At 35.0% G+C, this 20,847-nt stretch overlaps 1 protein-coding gene and 1 non-coding gene across 2 annotated transcripts; one reads left to right on the top strand and one right to left on the bottom strand.

The window, feature by feature from the left end:
• Positions 1-8,608: 8,608 nt before the first annotated feature.
• On the bottom strand, positions 8,609-8,683 carry TRNAR-UCU (transfer RNA arginine (anticodon UCU)). The gene has a single exon. It is a non-coding gene; the product is annotated as a tRNA-Arg (tRNA).
• A 5,842-nt stretch (positions 8,684-14,525) lies between these two features.
• On the top strand, positions 14,526-16,587 carry LOC136235869 (protein DOWNSTREAM OF FLC-like). The gene is made up of 2 exons (XM_066025942.1): positions 14,526-14,791; positions 16,098-16,587. Exons 1-2 carry the CDS (start codon positions 14,638-14,640, stop codon positions 16,421-16,423), a joined length of 480 nt encoding a protein of 159 aa, XP_065882014.1. The 5' UTR covers positions 14,526-14,637; the 3' UTR covers positions 16,424-16,587.
• Positions 16,588-20,847: the final 4,260 nt, after the last annotated feature.

The following is a 20,847-nucleotide window of genomic DNA, read 5'->3' as shown; positions in this document are numbered from 1 at the left end:
TCATTTTAAGATCCCTGAAGCTCAAGTAAAAAAATTCCGGTGAACGGAATCTGGGTGGACGTTTTCCGGCGAGAAACCCAGAAAATTCTAAAAAAAAATCCAAAAAATGTAAAACATTATTCTAAAAAACTTTAATTCTTGGGTCGAAGCGGGATTTCTTACAGTTTAGTCCTAATAAAACTTTTTCCTTAATTTTATCCATTTTACATGCTTAAACAATTTGTTAGGTCAAAACTGTAAGGAATCTCACTTTGAGCCAAGAATTAAAATTTCTTAAAATGATGTTTTAAATGTTTTGGAATTTTTTTATAATTTTTTGGGCATGTTTTTTATCCTACTTACATTGTTCCAAATCAGTGTAACATTTGTTCCAACATAATACTTATATTGTTCCAACAGAAAATTATTTTATTTCTTTTCTTTAAAATATATTTTTTCGACATTTCTAACCTCGTTTTTCAAAAAAATTTATACTATTAGACTCGTCTAAATTAGACGGTCATTTTAAGATCCTTGAAGTTCAAGTAAAAAAAATTCCGGTGAACGGAATCCGGGTGGGCGTTTTCTGGCGAGAAAAAAATGCCCAGAAAATTCTCAAAAAATTCCAGAAAATGTAAAACATTATTCTAAGAAATTTTAATTTTTTGGTCGAAGTGGGATTTCTTACGGTTTAATCCCAATAAAACTTGTTCCTTAATTTTATCCATTTTACATGCTTCAACAATTTATTGGATCAAAACTATAAGGAATCTCGTTTTGAGCCAAGAATTAAAGTTTCTTAAAATTATGTTTTACATGTTTTGAAATTTTTTGATAATTTTCTGGATACGTTTTTTTGTTCTACTTACATTGTTCCAAATCAGTGTACTATTTGTTCCAAATCAGTGTACTATTTGTTCCAACATAATACTTATATTGTTCCAACAGAAAAATGTTTTATTTCTTTTTTTTAAAATACATTTTTTCGACATTTCTAACCTCGTTTTTTGAAAATTTTTATACTATTAGACTCGTCTAAATTAGACGGTCATTTTAAGATTCCTGAAGCTCAAGTAAAAAAAATTTCGGTGAACGGAATCCGGGTGGGCGTTTTCTGGCGAGAATCAACGTACCCAGAAAATTCTCAAAAAATTCCAGAAAATGTAAAACATTATTCTAAGAAACTTTAATTCTTGGACCGAAGCGGGATTTCTTACGGTTTTGACCCAATAAATTGTTGAAGGATGTAAAATTGATAAAATTAAGGAAAAATTTTTATTGGGACTAAACCGTAAGAAATACTACTTCGACTCAAGAATTAAAGTTTCTCCAAATAATGTTTTACATTTTATGAAATTGTTTGAGAATTTTCTGGGCACTTTCGGGTTTTTTTTATCGGAAAACGCCCATCTAACCGCCGGATTCCGTTGATTTGGGACTAAACCGTAAGGAATATCATTTTGAGTCAAGAATTAAAGTTTCTCAGAATAATGTTTTACATTTTTTGAGAATTTTCTGGATATTTTTTCTCACAGAAAAACAGATCGCCGGATTCCATTTACCGGAATTTTTTTTACTCGAGCTTCTGGGATCTTAAAATGACCGCCTAATTAAGATGAGTCCAACGGTATAAATTTTTTTTGAAAAACAATGTTGGAAAAGTTAGAAAAATGCATTTTAAAGAAAAAAAATAAAACAATTTTCTCTTTCCTTTTATTTACAAATTTATCACACATATATATATATATATATTTATGTTTTTCTATTTACTTGATATTAATAGCTATTATGATTCATGTTGTAGCTATTATGATTCATGTTCCTATTATTTTTTATATCCTAACTAGTTACCTAAAGTGTATAACTTAAGAAAGGAAATAAAAAATTACAAAATGAATCGATATGTGAGATGGGATGATATTAAAGTAATAATGTTTTATATAGTAAAGCTACAACATTGATGCACGACTATATCTGGATCGGTGGTTTAGCTCCTAGGAATATAACAAGCCACTATTCATCAAGTTGAAAAAGCCATTTTCAGCCCCAATGTTAAGATGTTTAATAGCTCTGTCGACATCTCAAACGGCGAAGCCTGGGGTGCAGGCTCGCCGGGGATTATGAATTGTATCAGCTGGAACTGTCGGGGTTTGGGGAACCCCCGGACAGTTCGATGTCTTGGAGATTTAATTAAATATCACACCCTAATTTGGGTTTCCTTATTGAAACTTTGGTTCTTGGTTCGAAGATTGAAATGTTAAGACGAAAATTCTAGTTCGATGGAAAGTTTGTTGTGTAGTGTAATGGGCATAGTGGCGGCTTGACTGTGCTCTAGAGGAATAGTCTGGATGTTAGTATTTCTGGATACTCAGATCATCATATTGAGGTAACTATTCAGGATTTGGTGCATGGAGATTGGAGGTGCATAAGCTTTTATGGTTTTGCTAACAGGAACAAACACTGGAAATCTTGGAACCTGCTCAATGCGATTGCATCTTCCTCTATTCTCCCTTGGGTTATTCTGGACGACTTCAACGACATACTGGATCAGTCTGAGAAGAGAGGTGGCTCAACCTTCCATGCTTATCTGATTAGAGCTTTCTCTGATGTTATACTTCAAAACCCTCTTCATGAGATCCCCCTGAAAGGTAGTAATTTTACTTGGGACCGAGGGCCTGGTACTGATCATTGGGTCCAGGAAAGGTTGGACAGGGCGTTTGCCTCAACATCTTGGATTAATTTGTTTTAGGATTTCTTTTTACAAAATCTATTTAGCCCCTATTCGGATCATTCGCCGATCATGTTATATAAAGAGACTTGTTCGTGAGCTAGAGCAAAGAAGCGCTTCAGATTTGAGATGGGTTGGATACGGGAAGTGGGGTTTACAGATTTTGTGCGGGCTAGTTGGGAAAGAACTTGACAGATTGGGGTTATGCCGAAACTCGAAGCTTGCGCATCGGCTATGGGGCAGTGGGGTCGAAATTATAAGCAGCGGTTTGCAAAGAAAATTTATAGATACAAGGCGGACTTGTTGAACCTCAGAGATCGTACTAACAGTACATCAGTCTCAAAATATACAGAAATCAGAAAACAGCTTGAGCATGTCCTTGAAGTGGAAGAGGACTATTGGCGGCAACGTTCAAAGAGCTTCTAGCTTGTGGGAGGGGATATGAATTCAAAATATTTTCATGCCTGTGTGAAAGCCTAGAAAAAAGCAAACAGAATCGACTCCCTGAGGAACGAATCGGGAGCACAATGCACTGACATTGATGGTATGAATTCTATTGCCAAGAACTATTTTGATAAATTGTTCTCTGCTTCTACTGCTTTATCTTATGATATTGTCGATGTGGTACCAACTCTGGTGTCTGATGAATTTAATGAGGTGCTGATTGCCCCTTTTGTTATTGAGGAATTTAGAACCGCTATTTTCCAAATGCACTCGGACAAATCCCCGGGCCCTGATGGGCTTAATCCTGGATTTTTTCAACACTTTTGGAATCTAATTAGCTTGGAAGTATTTAATGAATGTATTACATGGTTGTCCCGTAATGAAATTCCTGATTCTTTAAATGACACCATGATTGTTTTGATTCCTAAATTTGAGCAACCTGAGGCTATGCCTGACCTTCGTCCCATCTCTCTATGCAATGTCCTGTATAAATTGATTGCAAAGGTGTTAGCTAATCGGCTTAAAACCATATTGCCTAACATCATATCTGAAAGCCAATCAGCTTTTGTTCCGGGTCGGGCCCTTGTGGATAATGTGTTTATTGTTTTTGAATCCCTTCATTACATGCAAAAGAAAAAATCCGGTCCAATTGGGAATGTTGCACTAAAATTAGATGTCAGTAAAGCCTATGATCAGGTTGATTGGGGCTTTCTTAGATCTGTTATGATCAGAATGGGTTTTCATGCTAAGTGGATTGAGTGGATTATGCTCTGTGTCTCAACAGTCTTCTATTCTTTTGTTGTGAATGATGATATAATTGGCCCAATTAATCCTAATAGAGGTCTCCGCCAGGGTGACCCTCTCTCTCTCCGTACCTATTCATACTTTGCTTGGAAGTGTTGTCTAGAATGTTAAGCAAAGCTGAGACAAATGGCACTCTAAAGGGATGTTGTATTACGAATGGGGCCCCTAGTATTACACATCTGCTTTTTGCTGATGACAGTTTCTTGTTCTTTAATGCCTCTGTGGGGGGAAGTCAGATTATGCTAAATATTTTAAAAGATTATGAACAGGCCTCTGGATAAGCCATCAACGTGCAAAAATTGGGAATCTTCTTCAGCTCTAATGTACCACATGACACTAGAACATCCATCTGCTCATTATTAAATATCTACTCGCCCCTCAACACGGGTAGGTACTTAGGTCTCCCCTCTCTGATTGGTCATTCAAATACATAAGTATTTAAATTCCTTACTGGGAGATTGCACAAGAGACTTGGCAGTTGGAGTTTCTGTTTCCTTTCTAATGCTGGTAAAGAAGTTCTCTTAAAATCAATGGCTCATGCTCTCCCCACTTTTTGTATGAGTGCTTTTCTAATTCCCAAATCTGTGTGTGATGAAATGCAGAAACTAATGAATTTGTTCTGGTGGGGTATGAAGGAGAATGGCAAAAAGAGCATTCACTGGTTTAGTTGGCAAAATTTGAGTTACAAGAAAGAAAAAGGTGGCCTGGGGTTCCGAGAGCTCCGAGATTATAATTTAGCCTTGCTGGGCAAACAGGGTTGGAAGCTTATAAATAATCCTCACATGGTGGTTAGTAAGATGTTCAGAGCTAAATACTTTCCGAGAAATACTTTCCTGACTTCCAAATTGGGCACTAATCCCAGCTATGTTTGGAAGAGTGTGTGGAGTTCTAGAGAAGTGTTGGAGATGGGTCTGAGATGGAGAGTGGGAAACGGAACAGAAATGGCTATTTGGGGTGATCCTTGGCTTAACAGGGATAAAATGTTTAAAATCTTGACCCCAAAACCCGAGGATGTGGATAACGGGCATGTGAAGAGTCTCTTTGGTTCGGGGACTCGTGTTTGGGACAAAGGCAGGTTAGAGTCGTTATTATCATTTGAGGAGGTTGATGTTGTGCTCTCTATTCCTATTCCGATCAATCCGTGGATTGACCGGCTTATTTGGCACTTCACTAAAGATGGTTGCTACTCAGTTAAATCCGGGTATAGGCTCCTTGAAGATAATCGGGACTCTTGGGTGGCGCGGACTAGTTGGGAGAGATTATGGGCTTTAAACTTCCACCAAAAGTTAAAAACTTCTTATGGAAACCGGTTTCTAATATTCTTCCTACGAGTTGGCGTCTTAGAGCTAAACATGTGAATATTCCGTATGATTGTCCTATGTGTAACACTAACATTGAACATGATTGGCACCTTTTTATTTCATGTCCTTATACAGCTGCTTGTTGGTCCTGTATGGGTGTCCCGGTTCCTGATGAATTTCTGGACAGCCTTGCGGAATGGTTCTTGAATATATGCGACTCAATGAGCAAATCAATTACTGCGGATGTCGGAACAATCATGTGGGCTATCTGGACACAGCGGAATAATCAAGTCTGGAATGCAAACTGTCTCACTCCTTAAGCAGCTATCAACTCGACTCGTCGCATCTGCTATGATTGGAAGAACACCGTTGCGAGTGCTGCTGCTACTGTTGTTCCTGATGTTGCTGTTCATGTTGTTGTTGTTTATGCTATAACTGTTGTTTCTGCTATTTCTGGAGTTGTTAATTATGAAGCTGTTGCGGTTCGCACTGATGGTCCGGGCATTGATGTTGGTGCCGCTACAGATGCTATTGGCGTTGCGAGTCTTGGCGCAGGGAGCTCTCTTCATGCAGCGGGTGCTGATGCCCATGGAGATGCAGCATTTAGTGCAACTATAGCGGGTCCTGCTACTAGATCGGGAGTTTCTATTTCTGCTATCTCGGCTGGATGGGAGAAACTGCCACCAAGGAAGTTCAAATGTAACGTGGATGGGTCCGTGTTCAGAAACGAGAAGAAATGTGGCCTGGGAGCGGTTCTTCGCGATGCAGAAGGCGTGTGCAGTAGATTTATGAGTTCATGGTACTTCGACGGCTTTGATCCCGTTGTTGAGGCGGTGGCGCTACGACAGAGCATTGTGTGGGTTATGTCACTTAATCTAACCAATGTTGTCTTCGAAATGGATGCTAAAACGATCGTGAACAAGCTCATGTCTCCAACTGAAGATATCTCGGACCTGGCGGGATTATTCAAGAATGCAGAAACCCCTTGTCTCTATCCCAAAATTTTAAAGTTCGTTTCGCTCCCCGTCAATTGAATAAGGCAGCTCAAGCCATTGCTAGGAATGCTTTAACAAATGCTAGTTATGTTTCTAGCACATTTATGCCAACTTGGCTCGAGGTTATTCTTTGTAAGGATTCAAGTCTTAATTCTTAATAAAGCCTCTTTTTCCCGTAAAAAAATAACTAAAAATTGGATATCAAGTAATAAATGTTACATAACATCCATATTTGGCATGTTTAAACCTTTTAGGTGTAACAACTTTTTAAGCCCATTCTTACATGAAGTTCAGATCTAGTAAACTTATTTCTATCGTTTAGTAGAAAAGAAAGTTTAGCCAAATCCCGATTACACTTTACATGAAAATCATAGAAAATATGATTTTTCGAGTTGTTATCCTTAAGACCTTATACTTATTCTAATAGAAGGATATTTTCAAGGGCTACATAATATTTCGACCTGGAAATAGGCTTACTAGATTAGCGAATTAGATTATGATGAAATATAGTAAGAGCAAAAGATTTTTCATTAGTTCACACATCTTTAAAGTTTTAATGTTTTACAGTCTGGATAATTATACACGTACATAATTGTGAAAATTAAAACTATAGATATCCAGGTAACTACAGCAGATGTGATATGAAATCTAGGATAAATACATGCAACTTTTTTCAATACATATTTATAAGAGGCTATATATCTCTAATATGTGTATAGTGTTATATCATATATTATATGTTAATGGCTAAATACATCACCAGCTTCCTGAACTGGTTCATAATAGTATATTGGCTCCCTAAACTTTGCAAGTGTCTCACCAGCTCCCTAAACTTGCTTATTTCGTATCATCAGCTCCCTAAACCTGTTCATAAAAATTCATTAGCTCCCTAAACTTTGAAAATGTCTCACCAGCTCCCTAAACTTGCTTATTCCATAAAAACTAAATACAAAAACTTACTAAACTTAAATTCTAAAAATAAATCTTTATCTATTTATGAGGTAGTTTTTTCTCTTCCCCTACCTTTCAACCTATTATAAGAGTTAGTGTTGCAGGATTGAGAGATCGAAATGATGAGGATTGAGAGTTAGTAGAGTTAAGGTGCAAAAATACCCCTAATGTTTTGGGTCAGAAATAATTTTACCACTAACGTTTAAAATGGTGTCATTTGACTCCTAACATTAGTAGCCAAGAGCAAATTTACCCCTAAAGTTGATAATTTGGGTAAAACACAAATAATTTTGTTCCTTATTTTGCATCAATTGCATATTGATTCGTTCTAAAAAAAATATTTCATGTTTTTTAGCATTTAATAATAGAATTGGAGATTGATATTTATAAATTTGGTGATTTTTTTTATTTTTTTTTGTCCAATTTGCACAAAAGACAATATATATTTTTTTTTATTTTTTTCCGATCCCAACATATGTTTGTGATTTGTTACTAATAAAATGACGCACCGTGTGAAGTGTAGATGATAAGATTCATGACCGAGAAGAAAGTTGGATGAATTATTTCTCAAATTAACTCAATTTATCAATATTAGGAGTAAAATTGCTTTTGGCTTTCAATGTTAGGGGTAAAATTGCACCATTTTAGACGTTAGGGATAAAATTACTCCTGACCCAAAACGTTAGGGGTATTTTTGCACCTTAACCCGAGTTAGTATTATGGTTTTTGTATTTAGTTGTTACAGAATAAGCAAGTTTAGGAAGCTGGTGAGACACTTATAAAGTTCATGGAGCTAATAAATTTCTATAGACAAGTTTAAGGAGCTGGTGATACGAAATAAGCAAGTTCAGTGAGCTGGTGAGACACTTGCAAAGTTCAGGAAGCCAATCTACTATTATGGACAAGTTCAGGGAGCTGGTGATGTATTAGGCCTATGTTAATGGAGTATATCTCTAATGAAAGGATTTATTTAACATGAGAAAATGAAAAACTATAAAGATCCAAGTAATTAAAAATCACGTTTTAAAATGGATCATATAGAAAAGAAAATATCACATTCGGTGGGACTCATATTTAACTTATTATGAAAGTATAATTTAATGTAGCTACCTCAGAAGGATACTTTCAATGTTATATAATATTTCGACCTAGAAATAGACTGACTAGATTCGCGAATTAGATTATGATGGAATATAGTAAAAGAGAACTATATTTTTATAATGGATCATATGAAGGATACTTTCAATGTTATATAATATTTCGACCTAGAAATAGACTGACTAGATTCGCGAATTAGATTATGATGGAATATAGTAAAAGAGAACTATATTTTTATAATGGATCATATGAAGGATACTTTCAATGTTATATAATATTTCGACCTAGAAATAGACTGACTAGATTCGCGAATTAGGTGGGACTCGAACCCACAATCCTTTGATTAGAAGTCAAATGCCTTATCCATTAGGCCACAAGCACTCGTTGCTTTTAAGATAATGTTTTATATTGAATTAACATTTTATGAATAAAACAAACTAATTTAACCAAAGCGATAAGGTTAAAGAAAAAAGGGATAATGTAAAATAAAATTCACTATTAACACTAGGAAAGGTAAGAAGAAATGAAGTAGAGTTTCAAAAGATTTAGGTTGATAGCCGGTAACTATTTTATCCTAACGTTTAAAATGGTTTAGAAAACAAGTGTTTTATAAATTTTGCCATTTCAAAATAAGGATGAAGATGAATTACATTACGCTCTACAAAATGTTCGGGTTTTAAAAAAAAACTAGGAAATGTATAAAAAAATTACTCAATCTGTTCATAATAAATTTCTTTCTAGGGAATTTTTTTCTCCATAATACATGGCGTTTTGATTTAATCCATGCATATTAATTGATTTTTTTTACTAAATATAACATTATTTAAGTTGTCTTTTTATTTCGGAAATAGATAAAAAATTATTAGTTGATGTAATTAATACAAGGCTAATAAAGTTTTTCGTTAAAATTAATTATATATTTTAATTAGGGGAAAGTTCAAATAAAACCCCTGTGGTTTCACTAATTTTCAGATAAAGGACTGTGGTTTACTTTTTGTCAAAACGAGGACTGAGGTTTCACACTTTTAATAATGCTATTAAAACTATCTTTAACGACCTGAAAATGAAAATTTTCAAGAATTAAAGTTGTTCAATGTCACATTTTCTATGGAACTACATTTTCAATTTTAGAAAATCATCTTTTTTGGAACTTTCTCTCTCTAAACATTAACTTTCTCTCTCTTTACCAAACATCATCTCAATAATCTCGAAATAAAAAAGTTGAAGAATTAAAGTTTCTTAGAATATTAGTAGTTCTTAAAATATGCCATTTTTGAAGTTGTTAAGGGTGATTTTAATAGAATCAATCGAAAAAGTCCTTATTTTACTAAAATTGAAAACCTCAGTCCTCGTTTTGACAAAAAGTAAACCACAGTCCTTTATCTGAAAATTAGTGAAAGCACAGAGGTTTTATTTGAACTTTACCCTTTTAATTATTATGCATTAATCTTAAAAACATTTATTTTTAGTAATTGTAAGCATAAGAATGTGTTAATTTTTTTTTATAAAATAGAAGATGTGGTTTACACTATTAAAAATAAAAACTAGTAATTAAGAGTATTTTCAATAAAGGGTATTTAGAATAATGCTTGATGATACGAGGTGACTTGACTTCGACAACTCTCAAAGAGTGCCATCAATTAAAATGGTTGTGAATGTTTGAAATTTTTAAGTAATTTTGACACTTTTTGGCAACCTTTGACACGTCTATTGGTCTATTTTTAAGACAATATGTATAATATATATATATATATATATATATATATATATATATATATATATATATATATAAAATAAACTAATTGATTTATGAGGGTGGGTTAAATGCACTATTGGTTACTAGACTTACATGGTTGTCTCAAAATAATTATTCAACTTCAATTTGTCTCAATAAAATCACTCAATTTTGGGTTTATCTCAATTAGGTCACTCTGACGATTTCAGTGATTAAAAAGCATCAGAATAATGATATAGGTGACACGTCAATACAAGTCAACTCAGATCTCTGATCGAAACGACACCTGACATCTACATATGCACCTCATGGCTATCACGTGTCGGTTATTTTCATGAAAAAAAAATTAGATTTTTTATTTTTTTCATAAAAATAACCGACATGTGGCTGTCACGTTTCGTTTTTGTTAGATATATGAGTTGACTCATGTTGGCATATCACTCATGTTACTATTTCAATGCCTTTTAACCATTTAAATTGATGAAGTGACCTAATTGAGACAAAACTTAAAGTTGAGTAATTTGATTAAGATAAATTGAAATTGAGTGACCATTTTGAGATAACCATATGAATCCAGTAAGCATGTCCACGGGCCCGAATACCCGCCCGGTCCGTCCAGACCCGAGTTCTTTGGGCCAGGCTTGAACAATGTTAATTAATGTTAGGCCCAGACCCGCTAAAGCCTCCTATTTTTTGGACGGTCTTGGGATTAATAAAAATAGCACGGACCGGTCCAGCCCGACCCGTATATTAATATTAATTAATAAATTTTATATATTTATATATTTATATATTAAATATTTATTTTTAAGTATTAAATTTTATTTTTTATAATTAAAAAATTATGTATATATGTTTAGGTGTTTATATGGGCTGGGCTTGAGATTTGATTTTTAAACCCGAGCCCAGTCCGATCTGAGCCCGTCTAAATTACTAGTGGGTTGGGCTGGGCTTGGACTGAGGAGTTTTATAGAAAAGTCCGTTTGATCCAGCCCGAGCTCGGGTGTAGTGATAAATGTGCAAGGGTTGCTAGGTCGTCGCCCCGAAGCGGCGTGCCACCCCAAGACCCGGGGGTGGTGTCAAATATGCAAGGGTTGCGGGTAAATAAGCTAGTCCATGGTAATGGTAGGGGTAGGAGTAAGGGTAGTAGGTTACGCTTTGGGACATGGAACATAGGTTCTTTGACAGGAAGATTAGCTGAAATTGTAGATGTTATGAAGAGGAGGAGAATAAATATAATGTGCCTACAAGAAACCAAGTGGGTTGGAGCCAAGGCTAGAGAGATAGCTCCTTGGGGTTATAAGCTTTGGTACTGAGGAAAGGATAAGGGTAGAAATGGAGTAGGTATTCTTATTGATAGGGAGTATATTGATGATGTAGTAGCGGTGTCTAGGAAGAGCGATAGAATTATGAGTGTTAAGCTAGTGATAGGGGATGAGGTTGTGAATGTCATTAGTGCATATGCGCCACAAATAGGATTAGATGTCTCTATAAGACAAGCTTTTTGGGAGGACTTAGAGGAAGTGGTGCAATAGGTTCCTAGGGATGAAAAAATGGTACTGTGGGGTGATCTTAATGGACACGTGGGTTCTAGGCGAGATGGGTTTGAGAGTGTTCATGGAGGGTATGGTTTTGGAGATAAGAATGAAGCAGGAAATGATATTTTGGAATTCGCATCAGCCTATGACTTGAGTATCATGAACACATGGTTTATGAAGAGAATATCCCACTTAGTGACTTATCGGAGTGGCAGTAATGCGAGCCAAATTGACTTCTTCTTAGTAAGGAGTGCTTGGAGAAAGAGTTATATTGATTATAAGGTGATCCCTGGTGAGAGTACGACAACCCAACATAGAGTAGTGGTGCTTGATTTTCGAAGTAGGAAATGTATAAGAAAACAAACACCACAAGTAGAGACTAATATTAAGTGGTGGAAATTGCAAGGGGAGAATCAACAAAAATTTATGGATGAGATGACCAAAAACGATATTTGGACTTGTAATATGGATTTAGATATAGATTCGATATGGACTAAGATGGAGCATAGTATAAGGGAAGTAGCGAAGGAAGTTCTAGGGGAATCTAAAGGTAGCATGCCACCGGGTAAGGACACATCTTGGTGGACAGAAGAAGTACGACAAGCAGTAAAGAGTAAGCGAGAATCCTATAAAATATTGGGGAAATGTAGGAGTGACGAGAACTACGAAAAATACAAAGAGGCTAAAAGGGAAGTAAAGAAGGTCATACGAGATGATAGAGCAAAGGTGAATCGGGATCTGTATACAAGATTGGATACGAAAGAAGGGGAAAGAGACATATATAGAATTGCTCGGATGAGAGATAGGAAGACGCGAGATCTCGGAAAAGTTAAATGTGTGAAGGATGTGGACCAGAAAGTCCTAGTTGGAGATAAGGATATCAAGGAACGATGGAGGTCCTATTTTGATGACTTATTTAATGGAGATCGCAGACAAGATGTTGGAGATATAAGTATCCATCATGATATGATAAATCATGAATGCCTACGGAGAATTCAAAAGGGTGAAGTCAAAATGGCATTAAGTAAGATGAAGTTGAAGAAAGCAGTAGGACCTGATGGCATCCCTATTGAGATTTGGAGATGTTTGGGAGAAAGAGGAATCGAATGGTTGACGACGTTCTTCAACAAAATTTGGAGAAACAATAAGATGCCATTAGAATGGAGGAAAAGTATCTTAATCCCTTTGTATAAGAACAAAGGCGATGTCCAAGATTGTGCCAACTATCGGGGAATCAAATTAATGAGTCATACTATGAAACTTTAGGAGCGAGTGATCGAACAAAGGCTAAGGAGGACGGTGAAGATCTCAGAAAACCAGTTTGGCTTTATACCAGGAAGATCAACTATGGAAGCCATCCATCTAATGAGATAATTAATGAAGCACTATCGAAATAAGAAGAAAGACTTGCATATGATTTTCATTGACTTGGAGAAAACATATGATAAGGTACCAATGGAAGTACTTTGGTGGGCCTTGATAAGGAAAGGCATTTCGCGGAAATATATTGACATCATAAAGGACATGTATGAGGGAGCATGCACGAGTGTACGTACTAGTGTTGGGAAGACCGAAGAGTTTCCTATTACGATTGGAGTGCATCAAGGTTCCGCACTAAGCCCATTTCTTTTTGCCATCGTTATGGATGAACTAACAAGTTCACTTCAAGATGGTATATCATGGTGCATGTTGTTTGTAGATGATATTGTGTTGGTTGATGAGACGAAAGAAGGAGTGGAGAGGAAGTTGGAACTATGGAGAGAAACTCTAGAATCTAGAGGCTTTAAGTTGAGCCGAAGTAAGACAGAATATTTGGAGTGTAAGTTTAGCGGCCATAGGAATAGGGAGGCAGGGACAATCACCCTAGATGGGAGAGTTGTTCAGGCCTCAGATTGCTTCCGGTATTTAGGATCTATTATCCAAACGGATGGAGAAGTAGATGGAGATGTTGCTCATAGGATTAAAGCTGGTTGGTCGAATTGGAAGAGTGCTACGGGTTTCCTTTGTGACCCCGGCATGCCTAATAGATTGAAAGGAAAATTCTACCGGACGATAATTAGACCAGCATTGTTATATGGTACGAAGTGTTGGGCAGTGAAACACTGTCACATCCATAAGATGTCGGTGACGGAGATGCGTATGTTGAGATGGATGTGTGGTCATACGAGAAAGGATCGGGTGAGTAATGAAATAATTAGGACAAAAGTAGGAGTCACATCTATTGAGAATAAAATGAGAGAAAACGACTAAGGTGGTTTGGCCATGTGAGACGTAGAGCGCTTGATGCGCCAGTTAGGAGAACCGAAGAGTGGCAAAGGGATGTAGTGGTGAGGGGTAGGGGAAGACCTAAGCAAACTTGGAGGAGGGTGATCGATAGTGATACGAGTTTACTAGGAATTGAGGAAAATATGGTAATAGATAGGACGGAGTGGAGGGAGCGAATTTGTGTCGCTGACACGACTTAATTTCACGGTTTTATATGATGATTCATGTTAGCCGATCCCGAATCATTTCGGGACTAAGGCTTTGTTGTTGTTGTATATGATTATTTTAAATTCACAATTTTTAATTACTTTGATTTTTTTTTCTTTCTTTTTTTTTTTTTTTTGTCTAATATTTGTACCAAAATCAATTTATGGTCCGGTTACAAGTTAATCATCCATCTAGTTAGTTACTTGTACTCAATGCCAAACAAAGGCCCATTACTTTTTCCCATGTGAGCACCGACGTCTCCAGCTGCAAACCATCAATACAACACAACTGTTCTTTCCTCTGCATTTCTTCTCATTATTGCAATTAACCCTCAACCAATCAAAACCCTCCACGAAATCAATAACATTACTAAAGTGTACCTTTTATCACGAAATACAAATAAGCCCACCGCTTTCACCTTTCTATTGCAACACCTGATTATTTCTCGGACGCGCTATCACCGCCAAAAATTGCTGATCTCTGTCAATTAACCAGAAAGCAAGCATCCACTTGAACTTCACTCATTTTTCCTTACTTTTTCTCTTCTTCTTATTGTTTCTCCATCTCTGTTATTCTCTCATTCTCAACAGCAATGGCTAGATTGATGTTACTCTTCGCTCTCTTTGCTCTTCCGGCCATCGTCTCCGCTGCTCGCCCCGCCAGAAATCCCTTTGAAGTTGAAGGCCGCGTCTTCTGTGATACTTGCCAAGCTGGTTTTGAAACCCCCAAAACTACCTACATCGCCGGTATTAGTTCTTTCTCTTCTTCATTCTCGTGTTTTTGTACTTTTTATTGCCTTCCGATTGCTAGATCTGTTACTGTTAGTGACTTCTTACTCTTCAGTCTTCGCTGTTAACTTGAAACGAAATTTTTTGAAAGTTGGAAAATCTGCGTTGTTGACCAAATCTAGAGTGGTTTTGACTGGTATTTTCTAGATCTGGTCTTCTCTAGTTTAGTTTCATATAATGAACTATTAACACTAGGAAGTAACTGTAGTTAACTTTCCGATTTGATAATCCGGCTTGTGGTATGCATTCAATGCCGTTGATGTTAAGATCGCTTGCCATTACTGAGTACTTTCACTAATGGCGCAGGTAGTCGGTCCGATCTGTTAATTTATTGTCTCATTTCCTCGATTTAGTGTAGGAATTTGAATGAACTGATCGATTTACGTTAACTGCCATTCGGTTGGAATATGTTTTGGGATTAAATGCACGGATGATAGTTCAACATAAAATTTTAATTTGAGTCAGTAAAATCATTTGCAACTTTTCGTGAATTTCAATTCTGGAATCTTACAGGATTGCTCTCATAAAATTTTATTTTGAGTCAATAAAATCATTTGCAACTTTTTCGTGAATTTCAATTCTGGAACCTTACAGGATTGCTAGAGCAACCAACTAACACAACATCAGTTCAAATCTCTAGTGTTACATCAATAAATTTTGAGATTTCTAATACAATGTTCGATTCAGATTTGACACCTAACGTTGACATGGTGTTACTATGTTGATTGCTCTGGTCATCTGGTCAGCATTCCGGCTGGACTGAAAATATTGGGAAATTTCAATTGTTATTTTAATGGGAAAAAAAGATTTCATGTATTCTATTGGTAGAAATATGTATTCTATTGGGAGAAATTGAAGTCCTGTATTGCAACATTACCAATACAAACGTTACAAATAGTTAAGTGTAGGTTGAGCACAGATGGAGCAACCGGAATAAAAAATTTAGAATTTGATGAATCGTTGCTTTTTTTTAGGACCGAACTAAATTGTAAGATTGACGTTCATTAAGTTCAGTTCTAAAGATTTCTATATAATTTGAGCTTTGAGTACGTAGTTGAAGATTAATATTCAAATAAAAAGATTCCGATTAGATTGATCTGTTGACTTTCTTTTAAAAACCAAACTAATTGATTTTCATTAGCTACAATCCAAATCCTGGATTGAACTGGATGGGTCTCAGAGTGTCCGTCTGACAATTTAACTCCATATTTGTGGTGATTGATAACCACTTGAAAGTTTAATGTGGTTTCGTCTTGTGTTATAGGCGCCAAAGTGAGAGTGGAATGCAAGGACAGGAAGACAATGGAACTTGTATACAGCAAGGAAGCAACAACCGACTCTACAGGAACATACAAGATGTACATTAATGAAGATCATCAAGATCAGCTTTGTGATGCTATGGTAGTGAGCAGCCCCCAGTTGAGCTGCAAGAATCCGTCTTCTGGCCGTGACCGTGCTCGTGTGATATTGACTAATTACAATGGCATTGCATCCAACAAACGTTTTGCCAATGCAATGGGTTTCGAGGCAGAAGAAGCCATGTCTGGCTGCACTGAGCTTCTCAGGCAATACCAGGAATACGAAGACTAGATTTTCATCCTCATATTTCTTTGATTCAATTGCTGTTATCTGTATTATTATTATTTGGATGATTTTTTGTTTTCTTTAGAGGACTGTTAATTTTTCTTGTTAATGGACTCGCTCGTGTTTGACTTACGAAATTATTTATATAAATATGTATGTTAGAGATGGTATTTGGGTTGAGTATGTTTATTCTTGAATCTTGACTTTTTTTGGTGAATTCTTGAATCTTGATTAGTTGTTCATTTCCTTAAATATTCCGCTGAGCTAAGGGTTGCATTCTCGGAGCACATGTTTAGGTCTGTTCCGTTTGACATGGTTAATCTAAATGAATAAAAGAATATCACTATCAACCAATTTAATTTTATTGCACAATTTAATAAATTAGAAATTCTAGGGACAAGAGGGAATAACTATATACATTAGGATAAAATTATTAATAAATCCATAACAATATACTCGTAAGTTGGAGAAATTTTACTGGCGACATGCTTCCAACAAAAATATAAAATAAAGATTTGTTTTGGCTACAATACACTAATCAAATGCGCAAGCTATGATTACTTCAATAATAAAAAAAACCACTCTTCTGTTCACGTCTCTTTCTCCAGTCTTTCTTCCTTTTTCTGCGTCTAGATTTTTCTGAACTTTTCATCAAAACAAAATCTCTTCTTTCAACTCTATCTCTACATCACTTCTAGAATACAACCGCCGGCATACAATAAATTTTCTGTTCGTTCTCCTTCTTCGTCGACATCAGTGGTCTGTTCGATATCCACCCGGTAACCACCAGTTTATTCTCCTGCACCACCAACTCCGTTTATCCTTCTGTCTACTCTTTTTTCTATTGTCGAATTAAACGACCCTACCATCTACCACCGACCACAAAAAAAAAAAAAAAAAGAAGAAGCAAGTTCCGGCGACAGCCAATGCAAAGGAATTGAAGTTATCGTTCGTATTCGTAACCATCAGCGAATTTTGAGATTCATGCTTACTATCTACCGTAGAAACCCCTCATCAAAGGAAATAAGCTTTAGCTTTAGCTTAATTTTAACTGAAATTTTTGCCGTTCACAGAGACTTGATTTTTTTTGGGATAAGGTGCAAAAATACCCCTAACGTTTTGGGTCAGGAGCAATTTTACCCCTAACGTCTAAAATGGTGCAATTTTACCCCTAACGTTGGAAGCCAAGAGCAATTTTACCCCTAACGTTAATAAATTGGGTCAATTTGAAAAATAATTCATCAAACTGTCTTCTCGATCATAATCTTGTTATCTACACTTCATATTTGTGTCATTTTATCAGTAACAAATCACAAACATTCGTTGGGATGTGAAAAAAAAAAAAAATATATATATATTGTCTTTTTATACGGATTAGACAAAAAAAATTTTAAAAATCTACCGAATTTATAAATATTAATCTTAAATTCTATTATTAAATTATAAAAAACATGAAATTCTTTTTTTTTTATAACGAATTATTATGCAATTGGTGCAGAATAATGAACAAAAATATTTGTGTTTTATAATAGTGTCTGAAATTGACCCAATTTATCAACGTTAGGGGTAAAATTGCTCTTAGCTTCCAACGTTAAGAGTAAAATTGTACAATTTTAGACGTTAAGGGTAAAATTGCTCCTAGCCCAAAACGTTAAGGGTATTTTTGCACCTTAACCTTTTTTTTTTATTTGTTGAAGTTTTGCAGTTGGGTCTTAATAATTTGGCTGAAAAAAACCCATTTCACAACAATGAGGAGTGGTTAATCTTTTTTTAAAAAAATAAAATAAAAGAATGATTAATCTTTATTAAAGCCTTATAATTTTTCAATGAGCTGTTACTTTTTTTTTATAGTATGCCGGTCATAAAGTAAAATTTCTCTGTAAGTTAGGTTATGTCTGCCTTTTAGCCTGAAAATAAGCTCCTCCTTTCGTTTTTCTAATGTTTTGAAAACTAGACCGGATTAGACTAATTGCTTGAACCAGTTCAACCGCGAACCAGCTATGTATTCAGTTCGGTTATACATATTTTGAGTTAATCTCATTGATCCTTTAAGAACCGGTATCAAACAGACAAATCCTATTAACCAAGTTATTGGACCTTTTTTTGAAAAAAACGTTGGGCAATCTCACTGGCCCACTTTCCCTTATTGCATCTTTTAATTTGTCACCTTTTTACTCTTTTTTTTTTTTTTCTACCTTCTCCACCTGCCAATCCATGTACGCCATTGTCGCAAGTTAAAATCGCCCCAATGTGGATTCCTGGCTCGGTCAATCACGATAGCAAATTTTAAGAGTGATGAGTTAATACTATCAACTTTCTTTTCCATTCTTTTTAGGTTAAATGAACCTCAAATTTAACGTTGCACAAGAGAGTAGGAGAAAGGGTATACAATGAGTTCTTCCGCACAGAGTCCCAAATTTAAGAGGGCCCATTTTTTATTATACAAATCTAAATAATTTATTATTATTAGTAATTATTATGTAAAAAATTAAGTGAATGTTAACGTATCCAGAAAATAAACGCTCTAATAAGGGCCCAGTTTTTATTATTATTATAATACAATATCTAGTTTAATTATTTTTATTATATTTAGTATGTTAAAATCAAGTTAAAAGTATTTTGGTGTTTCATTTTGTAGAAACATTATTATTATATGAAAATATTAATTTTTTTTAATAAATAAGGTCTATTTTTTTTCCATTTAGCACATGCCCAAAAATGTTTAAAACGGCCCTCACGATTGCATGTTTAACAATTAAATTTTTTTAAAATTCTATAACAAGTTATTAGTTTTATATTTAGGTTTGAAAATAAATTTAAAACTTGATGGTATTCAATGATCGCTAAGTTCTTAATTTTATATTTGTATTAAGATATTGTATGTATTATATTAATGATGTGGCATTTAGATACTGTTTGGACGATGGTCAAAACAAAATTTTTTTTTTTTCTTTAGTAGTATAATTTATTTTTGAATATTGTTATATGGTTTTTGGGTTAGTTGTGTTTATTAATTTAGATATTTTTATTTAATTAGATTCTCTATGTATTTGTTTTCAGGATATAATTTAACACATTTTAAGGATATTATTCATAGTTTTGATAAATAATATTACTTATGCACATTATATTTTACTTGTTTGATTTGTTTTAATGATATTATTGTTTCAATGTTGTTGTTGACATATTTTTAAGGATATATTTCACAAAATCATTTAATAATACATGTTTTACTGGCATTATATAATAATTTATTTATTAATAAATAAAAAAATATAAAAATACAAATCCAATTAATCTTCCAGAACATTGTCTAATGTTTTTTACATTATTATTAGTCAATTTGAAAAAAAATATTTTTTTAATTATTATTTAGTTAATTTGAAAGGAAATCCTGGATTTGAATAAAAAGTAAAGAAACAAATTTTTTATTAGGCTTAATATATCATTAGTCTCCTAAACTTAACTCAGCAAGTCGATTGAGTTTCTAAACTTATAAAGTGTATTGTTAGCCTCATGAACTTGCTCAAAATGATCTATTGGCCACCTTAATTTTGTTAAAGTGATTCTAAGCCCTTAAACTTATTTACTATTATCAATCGACCCTATTGAACTTGTTTAAAGTGATATACATTTTAATTTGTCCAAAACTAATCTTATTCTGCCACATATATTTAGCGAGTTTATCATGTTTTAACAAGTTCACGAGACTAACAAAGTATTTTATAAGTTTGAGATCCAATCAATTTTTTTTTGTCAAATATTAAGTATATTTTATTAATTAGGCAAGTATTAGATTTTGGTTCAAAAACATGGAATGGAATGCAATACAATTTGAAAATCAAAATGAAACTGATGTTTTCTTAAAAAGTTGAGTCTAGAAAATTTATATCTTTTTTTTTCCTCATTTTAGGGGATAAAGAAAAACTCAGCCTGTGAGGGTCACTTGGCGGCCTTTACAGCCGGTCCCAATCCCGGACAAAGGAGGAGGGTTGCGGTAGGTTTGTGGCGGTCAGCGTAAAATTTAGCCACATCTTATGACATGAACCATAATATAAATTGTGGGGGCGTTCCCTACTCAGCGACGCGCTGCACTTCCTAGACCCGGGTGTAGTGATAAATGTGCAAGGGTTGCTAGGTCGTCGCCCTGAAGCGGCGCGCCACCCCAGGACTCGGGGGTGGTGTCAAATATGCAAGGGTTGCGGGTAAATAAGCTAGTCCACAGTAATGGTAGGGGTAGGGGTAAGGGTAATAGGTTACGCTTTGGGACATGGAACATAGGTTCTTTGACAGGAAGATTAGTCAAAATTGTAGATGTTATGAAGAGGATGAGAATAAATATAACGTGTCTACAGGAAACCAAGTGGGTTGGAGCCAAGGCTAGAGAGATAGCTCCTTGAGGTTATAAGCTTTGGTACTCAGGAAAGGAT

This window comes from Euphorbia lathyris, chromosome 7, assembly GCF_963576675.1.
Source record: "Euphorbia lathyris chromosome 7, ddEupLath1.1, whole genome shotgun sequence".
Lineage (NCBI taxonomy): Eukaryota > Viridiplantae > Streptophyta > Magnoliopsida > Malpighiales > Euphorbiaceae > Euphorbia > Euphorbia lathyris.
Note: the sequence above shows the minus strand (reverse complement) of the source record. Positions and strands in the feature narration are given on the sequence as shown.